Below are 26451 nucleotides of genomic sequence, written 5' to 3' on the forward strand. Positions count from 1 at the left end.
AAGAAAATACTTATGTGAAAAACTACAAAAACAAGCTCAGTAGCAAAACGTTTAAAACTAAACCCGGTTTAAAGGCACTGTGTAAACGCCAAAGACATAGAACACGAAAACAAAAATCACAAACAAGAAACATGGAAGAACAGCACAACAACCCAAAACAGCACAGTGCATACATACTATATATATACAAAAACTAGGTATCAAGGATTCTAAGGTACCTCCTAGGAACAGTCAGCAAAATGTAAATTTACTGGGGGTTTAAACCAGTTAACGTGCACAAATATTTACTTGAGGATACTTAATAATAAAACAAATACTAAACTTATAGGTAAACCTCAAGTACTTCAATGATTAGAAATCCCAACTCTATCTGCAGATGTAGGAATACATTACAATTCAGAGCAACTAATGCAAACACTTCAAAGATACGATGCAGTCATTGTTTGAAACTATGAACATCACACACATTCTGCCTTATTAAAAATAAAAGTGACTTATATTAGCTATTCATTTCTTCCAAATGTTAACCTATGTAAAATATTTGAAGAAATTGACGTCACATGCCAAAACACTCCGAGTGAGCCAAAGATTTTAAAGATAACATGAACTTGCAAAATGTTCATAAAGTCAAAGGACTGAAAGCTTAATTATGTAAGGATGCTACATTCAACCCTATATTTTGTTTCAGGAATTTATCTTCAAAAACAAGAAGGCAAGTGCTCTTTAAAGTATTCCCTTTATATCCACGGTTTAAATAAAAACCTAGTAATTCATTGAGTCTATCTGCCCAACTACCTGCTTGAAACATTTTAATTTTTACGATTTTTTTTTAAAACATCATCATAAAATCGGGAGGATAAATACTTTTAGCAATCAGCGATTTAAAACTACTATTGTACTCGTATATAAGATTATAATGACCATTAACAAATTTTGAAACTATTTTGAAACCGGGTTTATGTATAAACGTTTTGCATAAATATTGGGAAAATCTTCCATCTGAAACCCTGTAATAGAAGTTTTTCCGTCGCAAGTTTACTGCGAGAACTGAAATTTTGGACATCTGTACATATTATAGCACATATTGTCAACGGTGCAATAACACACCATAATTTTAAAGTGGGATGAAGGTAATGTTTCATATAACCATGGACGATTCAAGCGCATTCATACTTATGATCTGTTCTCAAAATAAGCGTAAAGAAGTTACTGAAAGGGAACTTGGTAGAAAGAAGTCGATGTTTGCCATTTAGTAACATAATACTATTACACTGCTCCGTATCAATTGTTCTACGTCGATTCCCTTTAATGGTTCCATTAATTCTCCTGCCATGTGAGTCAAATCCATCCTTTCATACTCTGCATGTCTTGTCATGAAATGGATTACAGTCATAACTTTCATCAACAACATCGTACACCTTTTCCTTTGAGGTGCAGTAGGCAAACTTTCTACAATGTTAAATAAAGCCATTCTAAACATCTGTTAAGATATATATAGTGTATGATATAACCAGTACATTACGGATCACATTTGTAAAGCTGGCAAAATGATGATGAAAAAAGGCTTTTAATTTATACACGAGCGCATCAGCATATGTGTCTATTTTCAATCACGAGGGAAGTGGATGACGTAGCTGTGTTGTAAAATGCTGTCAAGGACAACGTTCAATAACTAGTGTGCAGTAATTTATACGCACACAAGTCACATGGTACATTCATTGCAAAATCATTTCCTGATATATTTTATATAACTTCAAATCCTTATCTTCGATGAGTGTTATAATTGTTTATGATTTTCAAATTACTCTGGGCGGAGATATCGGGTTAAACAGTTTTAAAATAAGATTTTCTACGATACAAAATAGCAAAGCCCGTACGGTTCAATATAATTCTTCGTTAAACTAAAACAATATTATAATAGATATACAACCTGTATAGTACTATGTTGCAGGAGTAGTATACATTTTCAGTTGTTGAACGACTTGTTTATCAGCCTGAAAAACAAATTCACAAAGCGTTTAAATTTATGTAGCGCTTGGTTCGAATACTATTTCGTAAGTGATTGGTTCGAAAATTGATTGTAGCATTATTTCGGCAACATGCGTACGTTGTTATGGAAACTCAATTTAGGGCATATCGATAGGTGTACATGCAATGTTTATAAATAGCTCTGTAAACAAAATTGCCTATATAAAGGACAAAATTAAAACAAAATAGACAGTTCATGCTTGGTTCAAAATTTCCGAAGCACATTTCGCCTCGATTGAAAACTTGTGGAGTTTTGTGCTGTTCTTCCATGTTTCTTGTTTGTGATTTTATGTTCTATGTCTTTAACATTTACCTAGTGCCATTTAACCGTGTTTATGTTTAAACGTTTTGCTACTGAGCTTGTTTCTGTAGCTTTTCGCATTAATATTCTTTAATGTAGATTGCTATCTTAGTTGTTCTTTTGCTCAACATTAGTCGTTAAAACATATTCAAATTTGGCCATGATATTTTACTTAGATATTTAAAGCGTTAGAGTCGTAAGCAGCATAATTATCCTCAAAATACCACCACCACCAAACCACAACAACAACAAGAACAAACACCATCATCATCACCACCATCTAATATGTATAGCAGTTTTTATTAGTTTAAAAAGACCTTTTGAACTGTGTTACAAATTTAAAGATTTATAAGTTTCATACAGGCACTAATAATTGAAACTAATAAATTAAACAACACATGCATCATCAAAAAAGTCAAACATTTTACAAACTACTTACAGGAAACTATATGCTTTATAAAATATGTAAACTATCTGCAACAGAGATCTGCAACAGATATGAACTGCAACAACTATAACACAATTATAATAAGTGTCTGAAATTAAGTTACACTGACATTTTACTGTGTTGCAAGTAAATTTTTCACTAAATTTTAAGGCGAGAAATGCAGACAATGCTGGAAGTATTTATTACTGCTACTGAACACTAGCACTGTTTCACTCTATTTACAGTTGACCAGGAACATTTTGACAAGGATGGAGGCCACTTTCATGATCATCATTTTCCTCCAGATGGTTTTAATTGATATAAATAAGTGTTTTTTTATCAAAGACCCTGTATATGTATTTACTTTAACAACTGTGGTGACCACATTTGATGAAATTGTATGCTTGTGTCTGAATTGAGTTTTACCAGTTCATGACATTTCATGACACTTTATGAAAGATACTGTGATACTTTGAAACATTGTTACTGAATGAGTGAAATTGTAGTTACAATGTATGTGATCTATTTTTAAATTTAGAGTTATATGGCATGGTAGAATTGGCTGCATCATACAATTTCAGTTATTTCCATTAAAAAGGACAAATATGAACATATCTTAACATTTTTAGTGAATAAGAACATGCATAAAAATGAAATAACTGCAGTTAAAATATTTGACACTTAAATTGAAACTAATTATTACATATATCATTTCTGAATGTGATTATAACAAAAACCTAACTTCTTATTCCTGAGGGATCATGTCTGACTAGATATTTAGCATTAACTGTTACTTTTAAAAGATAATGTGATAGTTAAAAAACATTGTTACTATCTGTTTTCATTGTTACTGTGATAGTTAAAAACATTGTTACTGTACGTCTGTTTTCATTGTTACCTGTACACTGTATGTTTAAACATGTTCCCATTTTGTGTGGTGTACTGACAAAGAAAACCATGAATAATATCACAAAAAAAATCCATATTTTGTTCTTTCTCTACATTGCTGGTAGAAAAGACAATTTGCTGTACTTCATTTTGAATCAGATGCATTGAGATGTAGTTGAACTAATAATGACAAATATGAAATATTTAGAATATGCAAAAAAACAACAACAATAACTTGAGTAGCATTCAGCATTTTAAGTAAAAATGCAATGTCATATGAATAGTCATATTATATCTTTACAGGAATTTTTCGCTTAGTAAAGTCAGCACATATGTTGCTGCATCGAAAAACTTCTTTACTGACTTCTTGGCAGCTGTGGCCTCAACATAATATGCTGTCTGGACTTCCTTTAATGTTCTTGGTTTTCTGTATAAAACATTTGAAGAAATATCACACAATTCATATTGGTGAATAATCCTGAAAAACAAACTGATAGACAACATACAATTACATTGTTTTTAAGTATTCAATTATTACTCATTAATACAACAGTTTAATATGCACTCTTACTCCCAAATAAAATTTACCACAATTGATACAGATGTTTTGATATTTCAAAAAGGATGAATAAACGTCAAAATTAATGGTTCTTATGAAGGTTACCAAGTTTTATTTGAAAGAAAGGTGTATAAACGTGGTATATCAACCTTATGAAACTATAGAAGATCACAATAAATCTTTTATCATTCACCAATAATTTTATATGTTTGCCTTTTCGGCTATTAAATGCACAGTTACAATATTATTAGTAATTGATATTTTCCATAAATGCATTATTTTGTAAGTAGTTAAAGGTTTATCACTCAAAATTTATGACTGTTGTACATGTACATCAATTGATTTTGATTAAGAGTGTCACTTAAAGTATTTGATGTCTTTTAAATATAAGAAAATATAAATGGGCAATCAAACTTTCACTTAGGGTTGAATTCCACTTCTCGGCCAGCTGAAAAGGGAAATCAAAAATGATACACACATATTACTAACTACAACTTCTAACATTTCCTTTGACTAGTGATTACTTTCATTTATAGTCAAGTCATATGACACACTAATAAACAATACATGATGTGGTTTTCTTTCCACGTTACATGTTGTAATTTTCTGTGGTAGGTATAATAAGAACATTAAATAACAGACCAGTGTGTATGTAAAGGGGTAGGTCATACCCGAAACAGGATTCATGCTATAGGTGTATTCTGTACAACCGTTTAACAAAAACTAATAAAAATTATTGAAATACATGCACATGTTACGTAAATTATATTCGCTGACTTCTAGCTGGTAGGCTGAGCGTATTAGATCCTGCATAGCTGATCAGAGACCACTACACATGTATATCAAATCCGAAAGGGAAGCAAGCATTCAACACATGTACAAGACGGAATAGTAGTGTTTATAAATAAAAATGTTACATTTCCATATAACATTACAATTCCATTCACATTAAGCTTGTTACCTTTCCTTTTCCCCGTGCTAGTTGGTTCTCTGATACAGGAATTGGAGAAAATATCACAGAAAGGCATATCTTTAGACAGAATAATTTTTTAGAAGATATGAAATATAATTGTAAGAAAAGAAAATACTGATTTTATGTTGCCTTTTCTTAGTATTAAATATTCAAAAGAAGGTGTTTCACTGAACATGCAGTAACAGGTTATGTATATAAATATTATTATTTTTTCAAATAAATTACCCTTAGTATATTCAGGGATGTTAACCTGGGTCTCAATACCCTCTATCTCATCTACTTCTGCCTCACCTTAAAAATAGTACACAAAGGAATGGTAGCAGTTTTAACAGTCACTATTTTGTTTAAATTTCAATATCACTTCGACAATGATAAAATATGAGGTTTCAATAACAACGTTTTAACTTGTTTAATTTAAGAAAATGAGGGTACAAAATATAGATTAATATATTATTTCTCACCCTTCAGCAGCATCTTTTCATTATCATAACATTATAACATTTTAAATATACAACTTATTGTCATTCAAGGTAATTTTTAAAAAAATGTAATTTAAAATAATGAAGAAAAAAGTTCTAATATCTTTGTAATTAATCAGTTAATTATACTGTATTAATATAACAGATAGATGCATGTTGCCATTCTGTGTGAATGCCATCCACTTATGCATACATGCGACCTCATACATGCCCCACGCCCTGGACTGCCAGTCAATGCTGAAATATATAAAAATATTAAAATAAATTAACGAAGTTGTTACGTGCCGAAATAATTAAAGAAATATGCATTTGTTTATAAAGCTGCAACTACAGTCTAAAAGTACAAAAAAATTGTCCACAGATTTGTGTGCATTTGTCTTAAGTTGAATATAAACTGAATTTAACACAAGAAAATTGCAAAATCTAGCCACGATGTCACAGCCTTGAAATTAATGTAATGTCGACGTTACGTTTGAAAACTAAATAACGTTTACGTATTACGAGTATATCCGAACATTGCAATATAAGTATAATTCAATCATAACTTATTTGATTAAAATGAAATTCAAATGAATAAGGTATAAATACTTATCCACTATTTAGATGAAGTTTGAAACTGGAGCAGAAAAAATAGCCTACTATCGACAAAAAAAGAAAGAGACGATTCAAATATACAAGCTTCATTACTACCATCAAAATGCCGAAAAACTTAACACGCATAAAAAACAACAACGGTCAATTAAGAAAATGTTGTTTCAAGCTCCGCCGAAAGGAAACGAAAATCAAAAGAAAAGATATCAGAAAAATAAACGTAACAGAGAATATCAAGCGAAATACAAGGCTAAAAGCAACGTTAGGTCCGACACCACATACACATTTAAAAACAGAATGGAAAAATGCAGACTGCTTAATAAAATCAAAGATGTAGTTCCAGGAACACCGACAGCACAAAGAAAGATGTTCAATGAATTAGTGAAAGAAAACACTCCGCATACAGAAAATGGGCTTAGTGAAATGATTGTAACAAGTGTTAAAAGTATGGTGACAAATTTGAAAAAAAAAAGAAGTGACGAAGCAAGAGCTGCGATAAATATTCTGACAGCAAGTGTAAGCGGTGAAAACTGAATAGAATCCAAGTATCAAGTTCACACTGCAAGGAAACTAGGGCTAAGAAGATGGAGGGTTACTGGCGGATACAAGAAAAGAACAGTATACTTGACATCCGAAAAGGCATGTTATACAGCAACCAGCAGGAAAGCCAGAAGTGATAAGCTTACTGACGCAACGAAACATATCATCTATGATGCATGGCTATCTCCAAACAACTCACGGCCGACCGGAGATAAGGCGGATGTAAAGCGTCTAAGAACCGGATATAAGACTTACTTATCTCACTCTCTTTACATAATGGAAAAAACGCAATCTGAAATTTATGAAGATTTCAAAATGACACACAGCAACATCAAAATAAGTCAACGATGTTTTGAACGATTGAAGCCATTTTTTTGTTCAACCACTACGCCCAAAGGACCGGAACACGTGTTGCTGTCGAAAGCACGTAGAGGCCATACGTCTGTTCAGGAAATGCATGGAGTACAACAGAAAACATGACCGCACTCACCTATCATACGAGCACCTCACAGACGTGGTACAGACAACGATGTGTCCGAAACCGGCCAACCGTATAGAATGCATTCGGCGCACCTGTCCAAACTGTGGTGTACACAAATCTCCACTATTTTCAGAGTCGGTTCCAGATACTCAATCCGTAAACTGGGAAAAGTACGAGTATGTACGGGTTAAGGTGAAAGAAACCATTGATAAGAAGAAGTTAATGATGGTTAAGAAAAACACGTCCGCTGCCGAAATGTTCGATTATTTTCGTCAGTTAGGCCACTACTTTTATATAAATTGGTTTACAAAACCGGCGGGTCTAATTTTCCGAAAAGTACAAAAAAATAAAAAAATGAATTTCACTTTTTTCTTCAAAATTATTTTCCCGACCGTATTGATTTTGGTGCGAAACGAAAGAAAAACGAACAGATGAGAGTACGAATGCAGTAGATCTCGACTGGTTTGTTGTTCTGTAGCCGTATTCGCCATTTTATAGTGATAGCATGTGAGCCAGTCAACTGTTATGGCAGCGCCGTTGGCAATGGCGGAATTGACGATAGCAGTCATTGTTTGTATGAAATAATTAATTAAAATATGCAGGAGTTGTGAAAATAACAAAAGCAATAAACATTGGCAAATTTAACAGCCGCCACAAACAAAAACTGTTACGTGATTGTTGTTTTTCCCCGCCAATTTAGGTCATGAAAACATTGTTGTTTATAGATAAAACATAAAAGTGTCAGCGGCTGCCATCGAATTAGTAGACACAAATATCTGTAAATTATGTGTGAGAAAAACATTTATAACATTTTATGGCTACATATCAAATAACAGTGCCCTAAGTGTGAGTGGTGAAATCGAAAGTAAAATTTCTAAGTTGACACCGGTGACCTAGTTTCACAAGTTCGGTCGGTTCATTTTTTAAATGGTTTGGAAATACTTATCATTGAGTCAATGTAAAGCTTGTGTTTATTCTAGATTACATGTTTATTCATGTTTGGGTTAATAGTAGAGTAAAAACAATGAAAGAGTTGAACACATGTGTCAATGACATTTACTAATGCCAGAAGTTGTGTGCAAAACATTTAGATAAAACAACACGGAAAACTATTTTGAATAAGTTCATTTCAATTTGTAATGAACTTGATATTTCACTATAAATGAGATTTGTTGTTGTAACCAAGGAATACTCTTTAAAATGCAAGATAAACAATAATGAAGTATAGATCGATGCCCTGTTAACGCATGTATACACAAAATGGCGGAGATGGAAGAAGATGAAAATATTCAATACATAATTATGGATTTCACTGTTACTATCATTGGCACATAAAGTTAAGTCACATGCACGATTTATTATTTTGCTATGTGACTTTTATGTACTGATGTGGTATTTTGCTACAAGATTTGAATTTGAAATGGATTTGGTGAACATATCCGGACTTAGCATGAATCGGGTTACACACAACTAGGACCCCGCATGGTAAAGATGATTAAAACTCAAATCTCGGTCTAGTTTGGATTTTAGTTTTTCAGGAATTGTTTTCACAATATTAAAGCTCAAATGACTTTATTAAATGTTACTTCCTTATTTACAAAATTGGTAATTATTTCACTTCATTGACATTTTCCAATATTGAAATAACTGAAACAATGTTTAGAAAATGTAATGTATTGTTTTAATACAGTGCAATTTTTGTGGATTTTAATGCGTAAAATTCGCCTTCTCTCTTTTTTTTCAATTTAATTTTGGTCAGTTTTAAAGTGTTCTGCATTCACGTTTGCTTTAGCATACCCTTAAAGCTAAACAAATATATCTTGCTGAGTGATATTCAATGTGTCTTTGATAAAAAGTTTAGTTTATACATGTAAACATGTTTTAAGTCAATTTGATTAATGTTTTATATTCACAGTATGTAAGATTTAAACATTGTGTTTAATTAGAACTTTGAAACTTTGAGTGCATTAAAACATGCATTAATAGCAGTTTAAAAATGTCAAGTTAATGATATACATTTTCAATGTTTTAATGTTGTTCTCTGATTTTCACCCTTCAAGAGTATGTTTTGTGACTTTTTTCCTTTTTTTTTTTTTTTTCGACCACCCGGTGGACATTTTCTGCAAAAATTCTTGTAAACCAAAAAATAAAAAAGGAGTGGCCTTATTGGTCACATATTCTGAACATCAGTTCAGTGCACACTGGCAGCAGGAACAATTGTCAACACTGAAAAGCAGTTTGTAGATGAACCAATGTCTCGTCATTCATGACTTTAGCGAGAACTATCGTTGTATCGAGAAACAAGAACTGCAGTCGACATACTTTGGGAAAACAGAAGTGTCAATGCACGTATCTGTTGTATACAGGCACGCTGTTTTAGAATACAATCATCTTAGTAAAGACACAATTGTCACTGAAGTATTATACGCAATAAGCCCTGACACAACACATGACCATTACTTTGTGTCAAATGTTCAAGACAGAATCAAACATCACCTTGACAACGTCGGTTGTAAAGTTGACGACATGATTGAATTTACTGACTTGTGCTCTCCAATACAAGAGCAGAACTTGCATGGGGGTTTCAACATTGCTCTGTGAGAAACATGGTTATAAAAGATTTGAACGAAACTTCTTCGAAACCAGTCACGCAAAATGCCCTCAAGATGCTGCGGGGGGATTACTAAAACGACAGCTCGACATTGCCGTCATGAAAGGCGAGTCTATCCAAAGTGCACGTGACGTGTTTGACTTCGCCAAAGAAAATTTGTGCACACCTAAGTCAGGCATATATCTCAGGAGAATATTCGCTTACATCGAGTCGATTGATAGATCCACTACCTACAAATTTAGTGCTGTTCCGAACAACAGAAGAGTGCATCAGATGTCAACCTGCTGCCCGGGCACCATTACCATTCGTGAACAATCCTGTTACACGTGCGATAACTGCTTGTTCGGTAAGATATATAATATTATTTCACTACATTTGCGAGTGTTTTCTTTGGTTATTTATTTAAAGTAACGCTCTTATCAGTGCAGTAACAAGAATGTTAAGCTAAGCCGTGCGGTGTAAGTGAATACGTTATAAAACGTTATATCCGATGTACAAACGATGTTATCACATTACTGTCCATTGGATACCTTAAATAATTAAACATAATGCAATATATATGAACTTTTTTTTTCGGTTCATTTATTAATTTACATTAAGTATAGGTTTTATTTTGTAATTACGTTCTCTATCAAAAGGAAATTATTCTACATATCTACGCACTATACTACTGTGCTATGAAATCATATTTATGTTAATCTTAATTACTTAAATTTTCAATAAGGTTCCAGCCCTTGTGATAACTTGGATAAGACGGGAGAACTTACCAAAGTTAACGTGGGGAATGTACCGGAAGGTGAATTCAGTGCTACGTACGAGTGTGGCGACGAGGAAGCATCTCTGTCAGATATTCTGACTGTTGGCGATGTAGTGGCGGTAATAGCCGACGACGAAACAGAAGACTATTACCTACTGAAGGTATGACTTGTATTTGATTAAAATAGTTACATTTAATTAGTTGACAACATAACGTGGTTGAGAGCAAATGTTTGTTAATTCGCAAATCTATACATAGTATTCAAATAATTGTGTTAAGATTAGTATGGCATTATGTCTAAGTTATGCAATACAATACATATAGTATTAAAATAATACACTACATGGCGGAATGAAATTGTTCTGTTTCAGTTTCTCTTTGCTGCGAATGAAATTCATGTAAAATATTAATTGATATACCAAATTATGATAATATACATATGATAATATATCATGATAATATATCCCTATTGTATCGTTTATCCAATTATAAGTTCATACACGTTACATCACAGGTCACCAAGGCAACCCACGTGCTAACCAGGGATACCGATGATCAGTGGGGAAATCGTTTCATGAAGGGCAGCTCGGTAGTACAGGGCTTGTACTTCAACAAGAACGGACAGACGTCTAACAGGCTTAAAGCGATTGTTTATGCCGAGGCAGTTATATGCATTGTAGGCCGGCCCGCCGAAAAAGATATTCAACTTTCAGAGTGTGATCATTTGGACATAATCCAAACTGCTAGTAATCTTCAAGACATCTAAATGCATGAGACAAACAATGTGCAATAGTTCATAATTAGTTTGTATTAAATTGTATATCTGTGTATGAACTTTTACGTAGAACACTGACATATGTAAGTATACATTCTTGTTTGTGTAATGTTATTTTCATATAGAGGTTGAATAAACATTATACGTACACACATATCAAATATTTCTTAAAATATCGAACCAACATTATTTATGAAAACTGTAACCCAAACACCTTCAGTAATTCTTGTAACGTTAAAACGGTTAAAAATTACGATAACGTCGGTTACGCTAATGTACGCCAATATCGTACGCAACGTCATATATGATGAATCGATAATTAATAATGGTTCAATAGTTTCCCACAGGAGCCCCGCTATATACAGCATATTCCATTTCCTTACAGTTCTAAAACTGGGTATATAGTTTTAAAGGATTAATATAAATACACTTTTTTATCATCATACTTCAAAACCTCAAAACTGGACGAATACGGACATTTATAACAATGTTGGAAATTAGTGGTTTATACCCAGAAAACGTATGTTTGTTATCATTAGTGCATTGACACTAATTAGACAGCCCACGTACGTGTTTCAATGTGTAAACTTGCGATCGAGTCGAGTCATTTTGACATTGAGAGCGGATCAATATAGAAGAACCAAAAACGAATTTATAACAGTTTATATACGTATTGGATTGAATGACAATTAAATTATGCGATGAAAGAGTTCTGGTTCACATATTCACCTGTTTTTCTCGGAAATATTTACCATCGAAACCTAGCAGGTTGAACGGATCTTCATCGACTGGGATACGACACACATGTGATTCAAGTGCATTCAAAAATGATTTATTTTTTATTTATTTTTATTTTTTTTGGGGGGGGGGGGGGAATGGATTGTACAAAAATATTCGGAAAGTCAGATTACAATCGAAAATTTGGTTATCGCCAGAATGTTAGCTTCCTTTGAATGAACTTAATTTCAGTTGCTCATGTTTAATTATAACTAACTTAAGTTTTATTTATTATTACTCGCTTTTCATTCTGAGCATTATCGTTATGTCCGCTATCAATGTCACATTAACGGGGTTTATATTACAGCGTTGTAAAATAATAAATATCACGACAATTTAAATTTCAACTTTCTTATGCTTATAAATGGTGATGAATATAATCAAATACCTATTGCCGACTCCGAGGCTGATGAACCGGGGATGACGCTGAAGGCAGGCGTTCCCTTCATGTCCTGTATGATGGCCAACGTCGTGTCATCAACGATAGGCAGCGGCTTACCCCCACCCGTTTTTGCGGCATTTTGGCATTTTCTTGGGCGACGACAACCTTGGCAGAACTCGCCATCTTTCGATGTTTTTCTTGGAGTATTTTTTTTTGCATCTTGTTTTGTATCAAAAGACACTTAAATAGACTAGTAAATACAACCTGCGATGAATAACAACCTTAAATAAAGCCACCAGAAATAACAAATAGGCAGTGGAAGACCAATTAAAAAAAGGAACTTGCGTTTGTCATTAATTTATACTGGTATGTTTTCATATTAATGCATATGTTTTGATATTTTTCATATATCATCAACAAAATAACGAGATTCAATACCAATAGCCTTGGAGGGCAAAAAGCCGCGTCCACTGTATTCTGGCACCCACGGCAAGATTGAGCACAGAACAATCTCTGCCCCAAGGAGCTGCCTATATGAGGAAATCTACAACTTCTGAAGCATTCCTGAATCAAAAAATGGTCTGTTTCATTGAAAATGTGAGCCCGAGTATTCAATTTTACTGCTGAATATTTTGCATAATCATACACATACTTCATTGTAAAGACCTGGATTGTCTAGGATGTTGGTAAGTTGGTAGGTATTGTTTAATGGTCAATTACACGATGTGATTTTCATACAACTTTATGGCCCAAAATATAGGTTGACAGTTGTTTTAATTTTAATACATTATCAAGTTAAACTCGTTTGACTAATGATCAAAACAAAAAAGACATTAAGTGTGTACAGATAATAAAGAGCATTTATTTATCTTAAGGTTTTAGGTTTTCTTAGTTAATAGCTACGTAGCCATAACAACATGTTAAACAAACGCCAAAATTTAGCTAATCTTTAGTCAAAAATGGACACTGACGGAAGAGAAAAATCACTCTTAACATATTGTGGTAAAAATGACAGAGGAACAAATGTGTGCCAAAAAAAACTGATAAGAATGGTTAAATTGACAGTCATCGTAATTTGACTTCTAGATAAACAAGCCGAAATTCTTATACTAATGCTTGGCCCTGCTATATAAAATTCAAAAATTGAGCCATCCCAGAATACATTATAAGCAAGGTTTGCGGGCTTGTGTTAACTTTGACCAGGGCTAAAGTTTAATAACTATTTCTGAAAGTTTCTTCCACGCACAACTACCAAGATGGCCTTGATCGGCAGGCATGATGAGATCTCCCATCTTTGCAATTTTCTATCACAGCATCATGTTGGCAGTTATGTAGCTTATGGGTGCTGATGTTGTGAGTCAAATGTCTTTGACAGCCACTAAAATTTAATATCTGACAAGACAGTTTACATGTATTTTTGTAGCGAATTTGATGTTAGCAAATTTGGCTGACTGCATCCTGCTTGAAAGGCACACTTTTTTGTATACCACAGATCCTGGTAGCTTACTTACCCCCTGGTTTGTATCAGATTTGCCACATGGTTCTCCGTTCGTCCAAAGACTGTCTAGAGACTGACGGTACCATTTCAGGTGTCCGGAGGATTGAAACTCTTGTTTTGTTTCCCAATGTTTCTATAAGCTGAAGTCTGAAACAAAAAAACGATTGGTTCATAGTAACTATTTCTTTATCGTCATACATTTTCTTGGCATAAATACTGCTAATGAAGGTTATTGAGACATTGATATGCTGGTTATAATGGCTGTACTTGGCTGTATATAGTAGCTACAAAAATAAGAGATTAGGGATACTTTTTAAATATTTTGACAATTGTATGTATAATTGTTCTGAGTCTGCCATGCTTGTTGAGAAATAGTGATTACAGGTGTTTATTGAAAGATTCACCCGTGTTTAAATCCGTACTCAAAATGTGTATCTAATAGGGGCGGCAAGAGGGTACTTACACTGTTCTGATTTGCTTGTAATGAGACGCAGTTTTCGACAAATTGAGTTTGCGGAAGGTTTCAAGTGCTCATTTACTTTCTATCTGTTTACTAATAAACTTTATAATTCTTTAAAGTCAAATTTGTTCATGATATTTTCATCCATTTCTGATAAAACATTTTAGTGAATGATGACACCCCCCCCCCCCCCGAGTCAGTTGGTGTACAAATGTAAAACAAACATGAAACGTATTATAAAAATAATAATAACTTCCAAGCCTCAGTGTGAACTTCAGTTTTTGAGGGACTAGTTTAGATATAATTAAATTGCAGGACATTTTTTTCTAAGAATAATTAATAGAAAAAGTAGGGATGTAACGGATTACCGGTAAATTGTCAAACAGACAAAATAAATATTGTACCGCGTTACAAGTTCGCCCACCAACGCCGTTGTTTTCATTTAGTTTCCGAAAATGAACCAGAAAGAAGACCGGTGTTTCCTGCACATTGTGACCCGGTGTCGCTGTAAAAGTTACATCGATAAAATAGGCAAATAAAACGTCTAGTCTTTTAGATTGGTTTGCGATGGCGGGAAATAGAAAAGGATATACGGGAAAAGCGCGGTTTTGGGACATTTCAGGCTCAAAATAAAACGCAAGACAAGCGATGTAGTTGAAAATGCGGCTTGTTATGTTTGTACCCACTTCTTGTCATGCAGATGTCCGCATAAAACTGGAGGATTTCTTCAACTCTCACCTAAGAAGGCAGCCTGAAAGACTTTGTTGTGAGTGCAAAATTGCACAACATGTGCATAGATGATGTTGTCGTGTTTGATGGATAACTCCAAGTTGCCCACGACAATGCACCACCATACATAAGAGCGATTGATCGGAAGGACAGAGGAGCTTTTATTGCAAGAGTTTGAAATAAATACATTGTTTGAGTGTCTGCAAACTTGTAATTTGGAAAAAAATAAGAACATATTATTCCATATTTGCATTTTAGATTGCAATAATTTAAGGATTTTCTATATCAGCTTTCTTAACTTATCCTAATTTGTTATAAATTTAGTGTTGGTTAAGTCTATTTTTCATTTTTCCAAATGTAAAATGTTGTTAAGTGTTTGTATTCCGACTCTTCATAATATCTTTTTTCAACTTTATTTTTATTCGTTTGTGTGTATAAAGTATTCGAACATTCATACCTAGCTTTTTTATATTTGAATTGAAAAAAAGCTAAGAATTACTAATGTTAACTTCAGAGGCAAATGTTGGGTTACTTTACCTGGAAATATGATGACGTTCAAACGATTACATTATTGATTTAATCAGGATTGTTGGGATAAGAGTGAGGTTGTGCACACAAACTGGTTTAAACCCCCAGTAAATTTACATTTTACTGACTGTTCCAAGGCGGTACCTAACAATTCTTTATAACATACCTAGTTTTTTTTTATGTATATATAGTATGTATGCACTGTGCTGTTTGTGGAGTTTTGTGCTGTTCTTCTTTGTTTCTTGTTTGTGATTTTATGTTATATGTCTTAGGCGTTTACCCGGTGCCATTAAACCGGGTTTATTTTTAAACTTTTTGCAACTGAGCTTTCTGCAGCTTTTTGCATAAATATTAATAAACCTTATACATCCAGTTTAAAAGCATCCTATTTAGATCTGTAACTCGAAGTTTGGGAAGATATATTAAATATCAAACTTTAGAATAAATGTGATGATTTTAATATTAGAATTGTCAATTACACTTTTTTAGATGGAGATGTTTTAGTTCACCCTCATATGGTGGTTTTATTGCACAAGTGATAAGTTTCGCTTGAATATGTACAAATATTAAAGATTTCAGCTCTCGCAGTAAACATATGACGGAAATACTTCCAAAACAGGGTTTCACATAGCATAAATTAAGGAAAACTTTCTAAATATTGTTAATGGTTATTACGATATTATATCAAAATACAATAGTAATTTTAATAGGATAGGGTAGTCCACTTTGTGTGCATGAAAGGTCCCCTCAATATATTTGCTGATTTCGTTAGAGGAAGGGCTCAGGTGCTAGAGAAGTGAGGGTGATCGTGTCGCATCATGGTCATAACCAAAATCCAATATGGCGGCCAAGATGGAAGCCAAATTTTGAAGGATCAACATAAGCAACAATGCAGGAATTTACATACTCAATCTGTGTACAGGTTAGATTTATTTATAAATTTTCTGCTTTATTAAACATGGTGATAACTAACTTTAAAGTGGAAACAATAAGTTTTTATTTATATTTTTACAATTTTCATCCAAAAATATGCCCTAGAAATGTAACAATGGCCCATAACGTTATGTAGTACTTGCAATATATATGTTAAAAAAGAAGTTATTATGGTTTATGTGATAAATGAAAATGTTGAGATGATATTAGGTCACATTTTATATAAATATTCTGATGAAATGTAGTATCTAAAGCCAAAAGTATGGCTGGGGTAATTTGACAAGAAAATTAGCCAAATTTCAATTATCGTATGTCTTGACACTGTTGTAAGACACATTTTTCTTAACAAGTGTTTTTTTTTTCTTTTTTTTTCACAATGACATTAATATCGGTATTTATTCAATTTTCTTAAAGAATACATTATAATTTTTACTATAATAGTTTATAACACTTTTTGATATATAACATTATGATATGATCAACTGGAATACTAAAATATTAAAACTCCAGAGTATAGTGCAAGTTTTCATACAAATGGAAAAAATTATATCAATATGAGTCATTATATATTTTGGCAACATTTGCTGTCCTAGGGGTTGCGTTCAAGCACTCTTCTTATTAGGCTTTAACATTTTATTTTATATGAAACTTTATGGTTTGTTGCACATTTGTAGCAGACCCTATTAAAACAGATAGAAATATAATTTTTACATGTTTGAACATGTAAACACGACACAATTTGACTGTCTCCAGGTCATCTTTTGTGTATTTATGGCTATGTAATTTTCAACTGCCAAGAGTTATGTAAAAAATCACCCTGCCAACTTTATTTTATGTTTGACTAAAATAATAAAGCATAAAAAGGAATTTAATCCCTTCATCAAAAAATAATTTCCAAAATCTGTACCCAACGTTTAAGTATCTCATGTAACAAAAAAGAGATTTGTTCAAAATAATAACTGATCCTTTCATGATTTGAGCAGAATATCAACCTCCATTTGAGGAGTAATCTTTCCCGAAACAATATTTGACAAATGGCGGATCATTTTAGAAGTACAGTGGTGTAATTGATATATTAAAGGAAATTGAGTAGATGCGTAATTTGTATGCATGTCTCTAATGTTACAATGTATATTTCTTCAATTGATTTGGGGTATGAGTATGATTTATTTGACATTACATATGTATGTAATGAAGATTCAAAGAATATGTGTGGCTTACTTCGTATATAGTAAGATAAAAACAAGCAAATAATTCACTCATGTAACATTCACTCATGTAACGGCCATTTTGTTACAGTAGAGATGCAAAGTGTTACAGGAGAGACACTCTATGCCTAAAAATAACGAAAATATGGTGGTGTTCATTAATAGTGTAATAAATTATCACATTATATAGTAAGAAAATCACTATATTTAATTTAATATCCCATTTAAAGTTGAAAATAATGCTAACATTTCGGTTTCTAGTTTCGTCGATCCAATTATTTTGTTACACGAGAGACCGTTTTTGTGACAGTAGAGTATGTCATTAGTATGTCATTTAAGTGGCTAATTATAACTACGTGTTTATGATTTTAAAGTTAAATGGTCAAAGGTTTTAATGTCATCTTGTCGTTAAGCCGTTTTCATTTTGTCATTGCACATGATAATTTATCGAAAATGTGTTACAGGAGAGACCAACTATTGTTAAAGGAAAGATTTTCACCGACCATTTTGAGAATTTTGAATATGATTACATAGAAAATTGAACTTTAAATTATTTAGTTGTGTCCATTTCATTATAATAGTATATTTTTATTAGAAATCCTCAACATGTTAGTAATGTTCGAGCTGGAAATGCTGTTTTCTGTTTTACTGTTACATGAGTGAACTAATGTTACACGAGTTTAATCATGACTACATATGCTTCGTTTTATTTCACCATCAATTTTTTTTTTATTTAGCTAGCAGTATATTCTATTTAAATAAAATTTCCATCAACACGAGTACTCTTAGTGACACTTTTTTAAACAACACATGAGATAATTTTGTTATCACATAACTATGCCCGTGTATGGTCGATGCGGACGGAAATTGCCTTCCATCATGCAAAAGTATTCTTGCATTTGGTGAAACCGATAACGTAGAAGATATAGAACTACGGATAATAGCAGAACTTGTTAGAAATGAGAACAAATACCTGAATGGTACGGTTATGATTGACGGGATTGAACATAACAAGAACTGTATAAAAAGACCAGTAGACCCTTTCAGGGTTGAGCATGCTTTTCTCTGATGGGATCTGTTGCATCTTTGGCCTCGCACGTTACAGTTTGTGGCAGCGGTGGGATGAACACAACTAACGGGCCGGAGTTGCCTTACCCACGAGTTTCCCAAGCCAAGATTCGGGACGAGACATCTCGGAGGTGGAAGTAATGTAACGTTCCACTGTAGGCGGAAGTGAGTAAATAGTACGTTGGTGTACTTTGTAGGTTGTATGCAAATTGGCATATCCAGGTCTCCGTGTGGATGGACAATATAATGTACAAAAAGACCAGTCGACTTCTTCAGGCTTAAGCATGCTTTTCCCTAAAGGGATCTGTTGCGTCTTTGGGCACGCACACTACAATGGCAAAAACGGGAGTGAATGTCATTCAAAGCAACTTCATTTGAATGAATCTGAACTCAATGCTGATGGTTGTGAAAAGGAAATAACAAATGTAGATGTAGAAATTGCGATACAACCAGATCATTATGATATTAAGTTAGATGAAAATGACAAATGCGTAACAATGAATGTTCACAAGAATACGGATGGTGGATATGCCTTTGAACTTAATGACGGAAACATAGCACTGAAAACAATTATGACACAGTAAAGGTATCAATTGGTCCAGAAGAGTCATCCAATCCTTATATTAAACCAGATAGTGCCAAAACGACTGTTCAAATAGAAGTAACAGATGCCATTTTTCCAATTGATTGCATCAGTGAGACAGTAATACTGGAAACCCCGAATGAAACTTTTCCGATAGAGAGCATAGATAAAATTATCCAATAGAAAGAACAAAGTAGACTGTTCCGTCAAACATCAATGGAGCTGTTCCAGACAAACAAACACATGATACTATAAAGATAGACGAAACAAAACTATATAGCACGAGTGAGACTATTATAAAAGAAAGCACAAACGATACTGGATCGTTGAAAAGCACAAATAAGACGGTCCTAAACAGATATAGAAACGATAGAAAGAGAAAAATGAGACAGTTCAAATGGAAATAATAAATAAGAGTGGTCTAATAGAATGCAAAAATAAGTCTATACCTAAATTGAAATTGTTTATAAATTTAATTATTTGGGAATTGTGTTCACCACAGGTGGGTCTTTTAATACGGCCTTTGAAAGTATAGCTGGTCAAGCCATGGAAGCAATTTACACGATGAAGTCATATCTTGTTAAATTTCCATACATCTCTGTTAGTCACAGGTTAGATTTATTTGATAAACTTATCGACCCAGTGATATGTTATGGTAGTGAAATCTGGGGATATTCTAATGCACCAGTCTTAGAGAGATTGTACCTTAGATTTTATAAGCAATTACTTGGAGTCAAATTGCAGACCCAAAATGTCTTTGTCTATGGTGAATTGAGCAAGATGCCATGTAAAAATAGAACTATGTACAATGTCATTAGATATTGGACTAAGATTATATGTACATCAGATATAAAGTATGCTAAACTTGTATATAATATGATGTTAAATGACTTAGATATATATCCAAATAAGCCATCTTGGGCAAAGCATGTTAGAAACATATTACAACGATTAGGACTTAACGATGCATGGTTATTCCAGACCGTAGGAAATGTGAATTTGTTTTATACCATGTTAAACTAAGAATAAGTGACCAATATAAGCAAGAATGGAATGCAGATATACAAAGTTCAAGTAGAGCATTAACGTATAGACTGTTTGCTGAATTTACATTTCAACCATATTTAGATATTGTTAACATTGAAAAGTATAGAATCTCATTAACTAAATTACGTGTTTCATCACATAGACTTTGTATAGAAACAGGTCGATGGAACAAATCTACACCTATTCCAGTTAATGAAAGAGTCTGTTTATTTTGTAACTCTTTAGAAGATGAATTTCACTTTATTTTCGAATGTGAATGTTTCATTGAACTAAGACAAACACTAATAAATAGATATTACCGTACCAACGCTAATGTTGACGCTAATGTTGTAAAGTTCAAAGATTTATTACAATCAGAAAGTTGTGTTGTTTTGAAAAAAATAGCAACATTTTGTCATAAAGCATTTGCTGCAAGAAACTTACTATTTTACAATTAGTAATATATGAGCATATATATATATATATATATATATATACTAGTACGTGCGTTGCTAAAACTCAAACATTGAGTTTTGCCTGAAATAATTATTATTTATTGTATTGCAAGTTACTCTCCTTTCGCTGTATCTTACTACATGTACAAAGTACTCATCGCCAACCATATGAATGTATTAACCATTGTATTTGTATACTGTACTCATGGGCTTATCCCTACTGTATATGTTTTTCCACAATAAACACAATATAAAATATATGTTCAGATAATTTAGATGTGAATGTGTGTGTGTGTGTGTGTGCGTGCGTGCATTCTGTGTGTCATAAACGATTGATGTGATATTGAGCTTATGTATACAACTGATGTATGTTCATAACCCTTAGACCTGTATGCATTCGTAGTATTTATTTAAAAACCTATCTATTTAAACTATACTATCAAAAAAAATATGCCGTTAAAATGTGCTGTTTTGTTTTGGAGCCACTAATTCCAGGCAGTGTAGAGTAACTTGCATCGACCATTGACGTGCGACATTTTCATTGAACATAGACACTGAATAAGGTTAAGGTAAGCATGATCCACCTTATGTCATGTTATGATAAATTTGGGAAGGAAATTGTTATCTGTATGATAAAGGGAATTTCCTTGTTTCGATTTGCACTCAGACTTCTACATTCGGCAAAACTTGGTGTTTACTTATTCGGACAAGGTATATATTTATTTTATGAATTTATAAAATGATTATATCAAATTATGTGCTTGACCGACTTAAATACCTTATTTCAGTAAGCTACAACATATACTTAAATCTGATTGTGATAAATGAAAAGTGGTTTATTGTGATTATCATGATTTTTTTTCCTATCTTAAGTCTAAAAAGTCATAAGAAGTAGATATTACGCAAATTACAAAAGAAGACATTAATAGTAAGATTAGGTTAATCCTGTTGAAGATTTTATCAGAAACTGGTGCCATTAGTATTTATACTTATATTTTGACAGTTTCGAAAAAAAAAAGTTCAGCCTAATGTTTGTAAGAAAATCAATTCATACAAATGACACTTAAACTGTATATATTTTTTTCTTTAAATTCGAAACCATAATTTTACCTTTGGTATATTATTCGAATAAATGCGCAGTATGAATTGATTGACACTTAATAGCAAACGGAATTTACCTTGGTCGTGGTATGGCATGTCATATAGTAGTCATGAATATAAATCTATGTGCATTCACCTGTATTCAACTTCCGTCTTAAATAAATTCATAAAATTCTAAATATTCATGTACATTATATACAATTTGTGATCGATATGTTTCTTAATTCCAAATGCCATATTGGCAAACGTTCTGCTCAACAATGGCTTAAAGGGGCTGTACTCCGTATGATAAAATAAACAAAAAAAAGAAAATTGTCGAAAACTGACATAAACTTGGCATCGATATGTACAATGTATTGAAACTTACTAACTGAAGTACCGCATAGTTTACAATTTAGTTATTTCGTATTTTTCCATTAAAAAAGATTACTGGATATGTCTACCAGGTAGAATTCATTCCTTATGCGTGATTGGCTAGTCGGTGTTATCACGTGATATTACCGAGGTAGCTCTATAGATTAAATATGTCCCTAATCTTCTGAAAGCCGCCGTGGCTCAGTGGATACGACGCTGCATTGCAATTTTGGCGACACGGGTTCGAACCCGGAATCCGACACATTTTTTTCGTTTTTACATTTTGGTAATTTTTTACAATTATGATATCAAAGCGTAACACATTCTATTAGATAATTGTCGTGAGAGTCGTTAGAAAAAATATTTTTTGGTGCCAATCTGGTGTACAGTCCCTTTAATTTACCATACATATGATTATTAGGTACGAGTGAACTTCAAAACATTGCGTTATACTGTTAATATTATAGAATGTTACGAACTACAATTGTTAAACGAAATCGCATTGTTGTAATCCCATTACATATTTCCCATGTATACAAGGGTCATATTGGCCATTGATTGAAACTGTCAGTGTAATCTGCCCTTGGTATATTTGTTGAAGGCACTGGCGCATTTTGCTTAAAATTATATTTCTGGTGTGATATCTCAGCCCCGAAATACCCTTCGAAAAGATGAAAGAGGAAAATGAAACTACATTGTAGTAGATAAATCTAAAAGAGTGACACGACGTTCAAGAACAATTTCATTTTTTATTGAGTTGATACAACCACGATAAATGTATGGGCAGAGAAAGTGTCATGTGACAGGAAAATGTCCTTTGTATACCCTTTTTATTCAGAAATGAGTAATATATATGCTTCATAATTCAAATCCGAATTCTGAAATAAATATCTTCAATCGTGAATCACCTATCTTCTTCTACCATTTCCTTCAAAGCAGCAATATTCTTTACAATTAATCGCGTGCTACCTTCCATTACGATGGCCGTCTTTCATAATTGACCGAGTAGCTTTAAATGTTTTAATCTAACGAGAAGTGTTGAGAAACGCTCAGTTTGTATCAGTTTCCTCCTCATACACGTGTTTTGATGAAATTGACAATACAATATGATTTTGAATTTAATGACTCTTATATTGGCCAGTGTATAATATGAAATCTACCACTTGAAATTTGAATAACCTTTTCATTTCTACATCAAATGCTAGCAAATTCAGATAAAGACTTGACCAATATCTTTTTAATTTAAGTGACAAATTTATATATAACATAACTGTTTAAGTACTTAAAGTATGACGTTGAATAAAACTGATGTTTGTTTTTTTTCATTCCCAGTTGATGGCGTTTAAAAACGTCTCTGGTGGAAGAAGAGGAACGTGGGTTCAGAGGCATGAATACGCTCTTGTAGAAGTGGCCAAAGAGCATATTTACCTAAATGCAAACTTAGTGCAAGCCTTGCATCTTATGCGGAACAGATGCATTATTAATGAGGAAGACTACAGGCGATTGGCGCAAAAATTTTCTAGCAGCGGCGAAAATACCCCGCGAGAAATGTTCATCAAGTTTCTGGGGGAACTTCGAAATAGGGCGACATTCAACGAGTTCACGTGTTTCCTGTTCGAAATGGATTGTTCGCCATTTGCCTATGCCTTATGCAATCAAGTTAGTCAACCACTTATCCATTTGTCTGGATCGGACGAACTCGATTCTACAACAGTTTTACAACAATTTAGTAATATTAAAAGTCACATAGACGACAATGTGTACAGGGGGTCGAAAAGTATGTCTGTTCAATGGTATGCTCAGAACAATTTAGCGAAAGGAAATAGAGCAGAAGATGATGCACAACGGCAATTTTATGTAAATCTTTACGCATCATTGTCGTTGCTTCATTTACATCTGTACACAGACGATCAACTACTTCTGCAAGAAGTCAGCGTGGACGAAGTTTCAAAGGCAGTTCCACAAAATACCAATATTACTTCGGCTTTGCTTACAGAGATGTGCATGCATGCCAAAATATGGGCTATTCGAGGGGACTATGTTAGGACATTAGAATGTGTAGATGAGATGAAAAAAATGCTAGAAAGGTTTGATCATGCATTCATGAGAGCACTTATCCATTTTTACTGTATCATCATCTACCGCAAATTGTATCCTTCGAGCTGTGAATACCTTGTCAAATTGGCCGCTGAGTCCGCTGACCATTCGCTCGGTGCTCTGTCGAGGCATTCAAAGATCAACACGATTTTGTTTGAGCGAATAGTATACACACATCTGGTCGAAGTTTATCTTGGCATAGGTCTCGATTGTTACGTTACATCAGGCCGCTTGAAAAAAGAACACAAACTACCGGCAAAGGTGATTATCGAAAGACTCGAATCGCAGATTAAACCCGCCATGGAAAGCAGGGTAAAGATGAGACTTTCCGTTTGTCGCGCGAAAATATGCGAGGATGAAAACGAGCCCAAACTAGCATGTGAACACATAAAAAATGCAATACAGAAGGCGGAGGACGGGTCTCAGTCAACACTAGAAAGGGATAACATCAACAACTACTACCAGCATCTGATAGTAAAGCTTGCAAGAGGCATGGGCCCTATACCAGACGATGAGGCAGTTGATGAGGAAGAAATTGATTATGACAATGCAGCTATTAATGATATCAATGCTGGAATTGTTGAGTTGCTGTACATCTTTTCCTGCTTTTGGTTAATAGGTGTTGTTATCTTTTTTCACTTTATTTGCATTTTTGAGTCGATATTTCTTATGTAATCTCATTGTTTCGATATTGTATCTTTGTGGTTTATAAATTATTTCCCTTATTGCGTTAAATGTTTCCTTGGTTTGTGTCGATTTGATCGAGTTGTTCATGTTTTTACTTTCAAGTAGAATCCAAATAATTCATGTTGATAAACAACAATGCAGTTACATGTGGTGTTCTACAAAGCAATATCATTTCTTTGGTTGCTAATTTGTGAAATGCTTAGCATACCTGAATGCATCTCTAGTTAAAGAAATAAACAGCTTGAATTCTGTTGTCGGTTGGGAAATTTAACAATTATGAGAGAAAATCGCTCGTGCACGAAAACTATAGTTACACTCTTAAATTATGGTAGATTTGAAGTACTTTGTACACCATGGCATCATTAACCCAGGACTATATTACCAGACATACATTTAAAGAATACATGTACATTCAAAAAAAGATAGTCAGCGCATTTGAAAGAAACCACATTGGTTCTGACATGATGCTGTTGAAGTGTTAGTATGGAATATTCCAGATACACGAACAAAAATACAGGTTCGCCTTTTATCATAGAAAACAAGACTAGAAAGGTGTGCGGGTTCTGCGCCTGGTATAATAAAAATCATAAAAAAAGGATTTTTTGAATTACACTGGCTGTTGTTGTTGTTGTTGCATTTGTTGTTGTTGTTATTGTTGCAAAGTCTAGTGCCTAATAGCAGCTCATAGCGCTGTGTCACATTTCCTGTCAATTAATTTACTACCTGTGCCGATGACAGACTGGTGTCAACTATTGAACGTAAACCGATGTGAATGAAGCAGTCCTATGTACCACATAACAGACACAGTGACTTACAAATATATATATATATATATATATATATATATATATATATATATATATATATATATATATATAGCAGCAACAAAAGAAACTATTTTACAGAACAAAGCACAATATACATATTATAAATCATAAATGTAGGACTTGTACATTATATTACATATTAACATTTTAACAGTTCTTTTATTTAAAAAAAGACAATTCAAAATATTACATCGAGAACAGTGGTCAAGACTAATAGCCACGTAACTAATTCTTTGATAATTCTTTTCTTACCATTGTTAAAATGCATTGGTAATGGTGGCCCCTTTAAACAAAATCGTCCCTTCCGTCCACATTAACCCACACACTG

At 33.3% G+C, this 26451-nt stretch overlaps 1 protein-coding gene and 1 pseudogene across 2 annotated transcripts; both read left to right on the top strand.

Moving 5' to 3' along the window:
* Window positions 1-6543: 6543 nt before the first annotated feature.
* Window positions 6544-10211, top strand: LOC128207822 (uncharacterized; annotated as a pseudogene).
* Window positions 10212-21500: 11289 nt separating this feature from the next.
* LOC128207997 (uncharacterized) lies at window positions 21501-25549 on the top strand. 2 transcript variants are annotated; one of them, XM_052911243.1, is made up of 2 exons: window positions 21501-21626; window positions 23845-25549. In XM_052911243.1, exon 2 carries the CDS (start codon window positions 23848-23850, stop codon window positions 25282-25284), a length of 1437 nt encoding a protein of 478 aa, XP_052767203.1. In that variant the 5' UTR covers window positions 21501-21626; window positions 23845-23847; the 3' UTR covers window positions 25285-25549. The 2 variants fall into 2 exon arrangements, with proteins under 2 accessions (XP_052767203.1, XP_052767202.1); XM_052911242.1 differs by lacking the exon at window positions 21501-21626 and adding an exon at window positions 21647-21768.
* The last annotated feature ends 902 nt before the right edge of the window (window positions 25550-26451 follow it).

Source organism: Mya arenaria, chromosome 11 (genome assembly GCF_026914265.1).
Source record: "Mya arenaria isolate MELC-2E11 chromosome 11, ASM2691426v1".
Lineage (NCBI taxonomy): Eukaryota > Metazoa > Mollusca > Bivalvia > Myida > Myidae > Mya > Mya arenaria.

Coding starts and splice junctions, on each gene's coding strand:
- LOC128207997 (XM_052911243.1), top strand. CDS start 23,848: ATGGCGTTTAAAAACGTCTCTGGTGGAAGAAGAGGAACGTGGGTTCAG.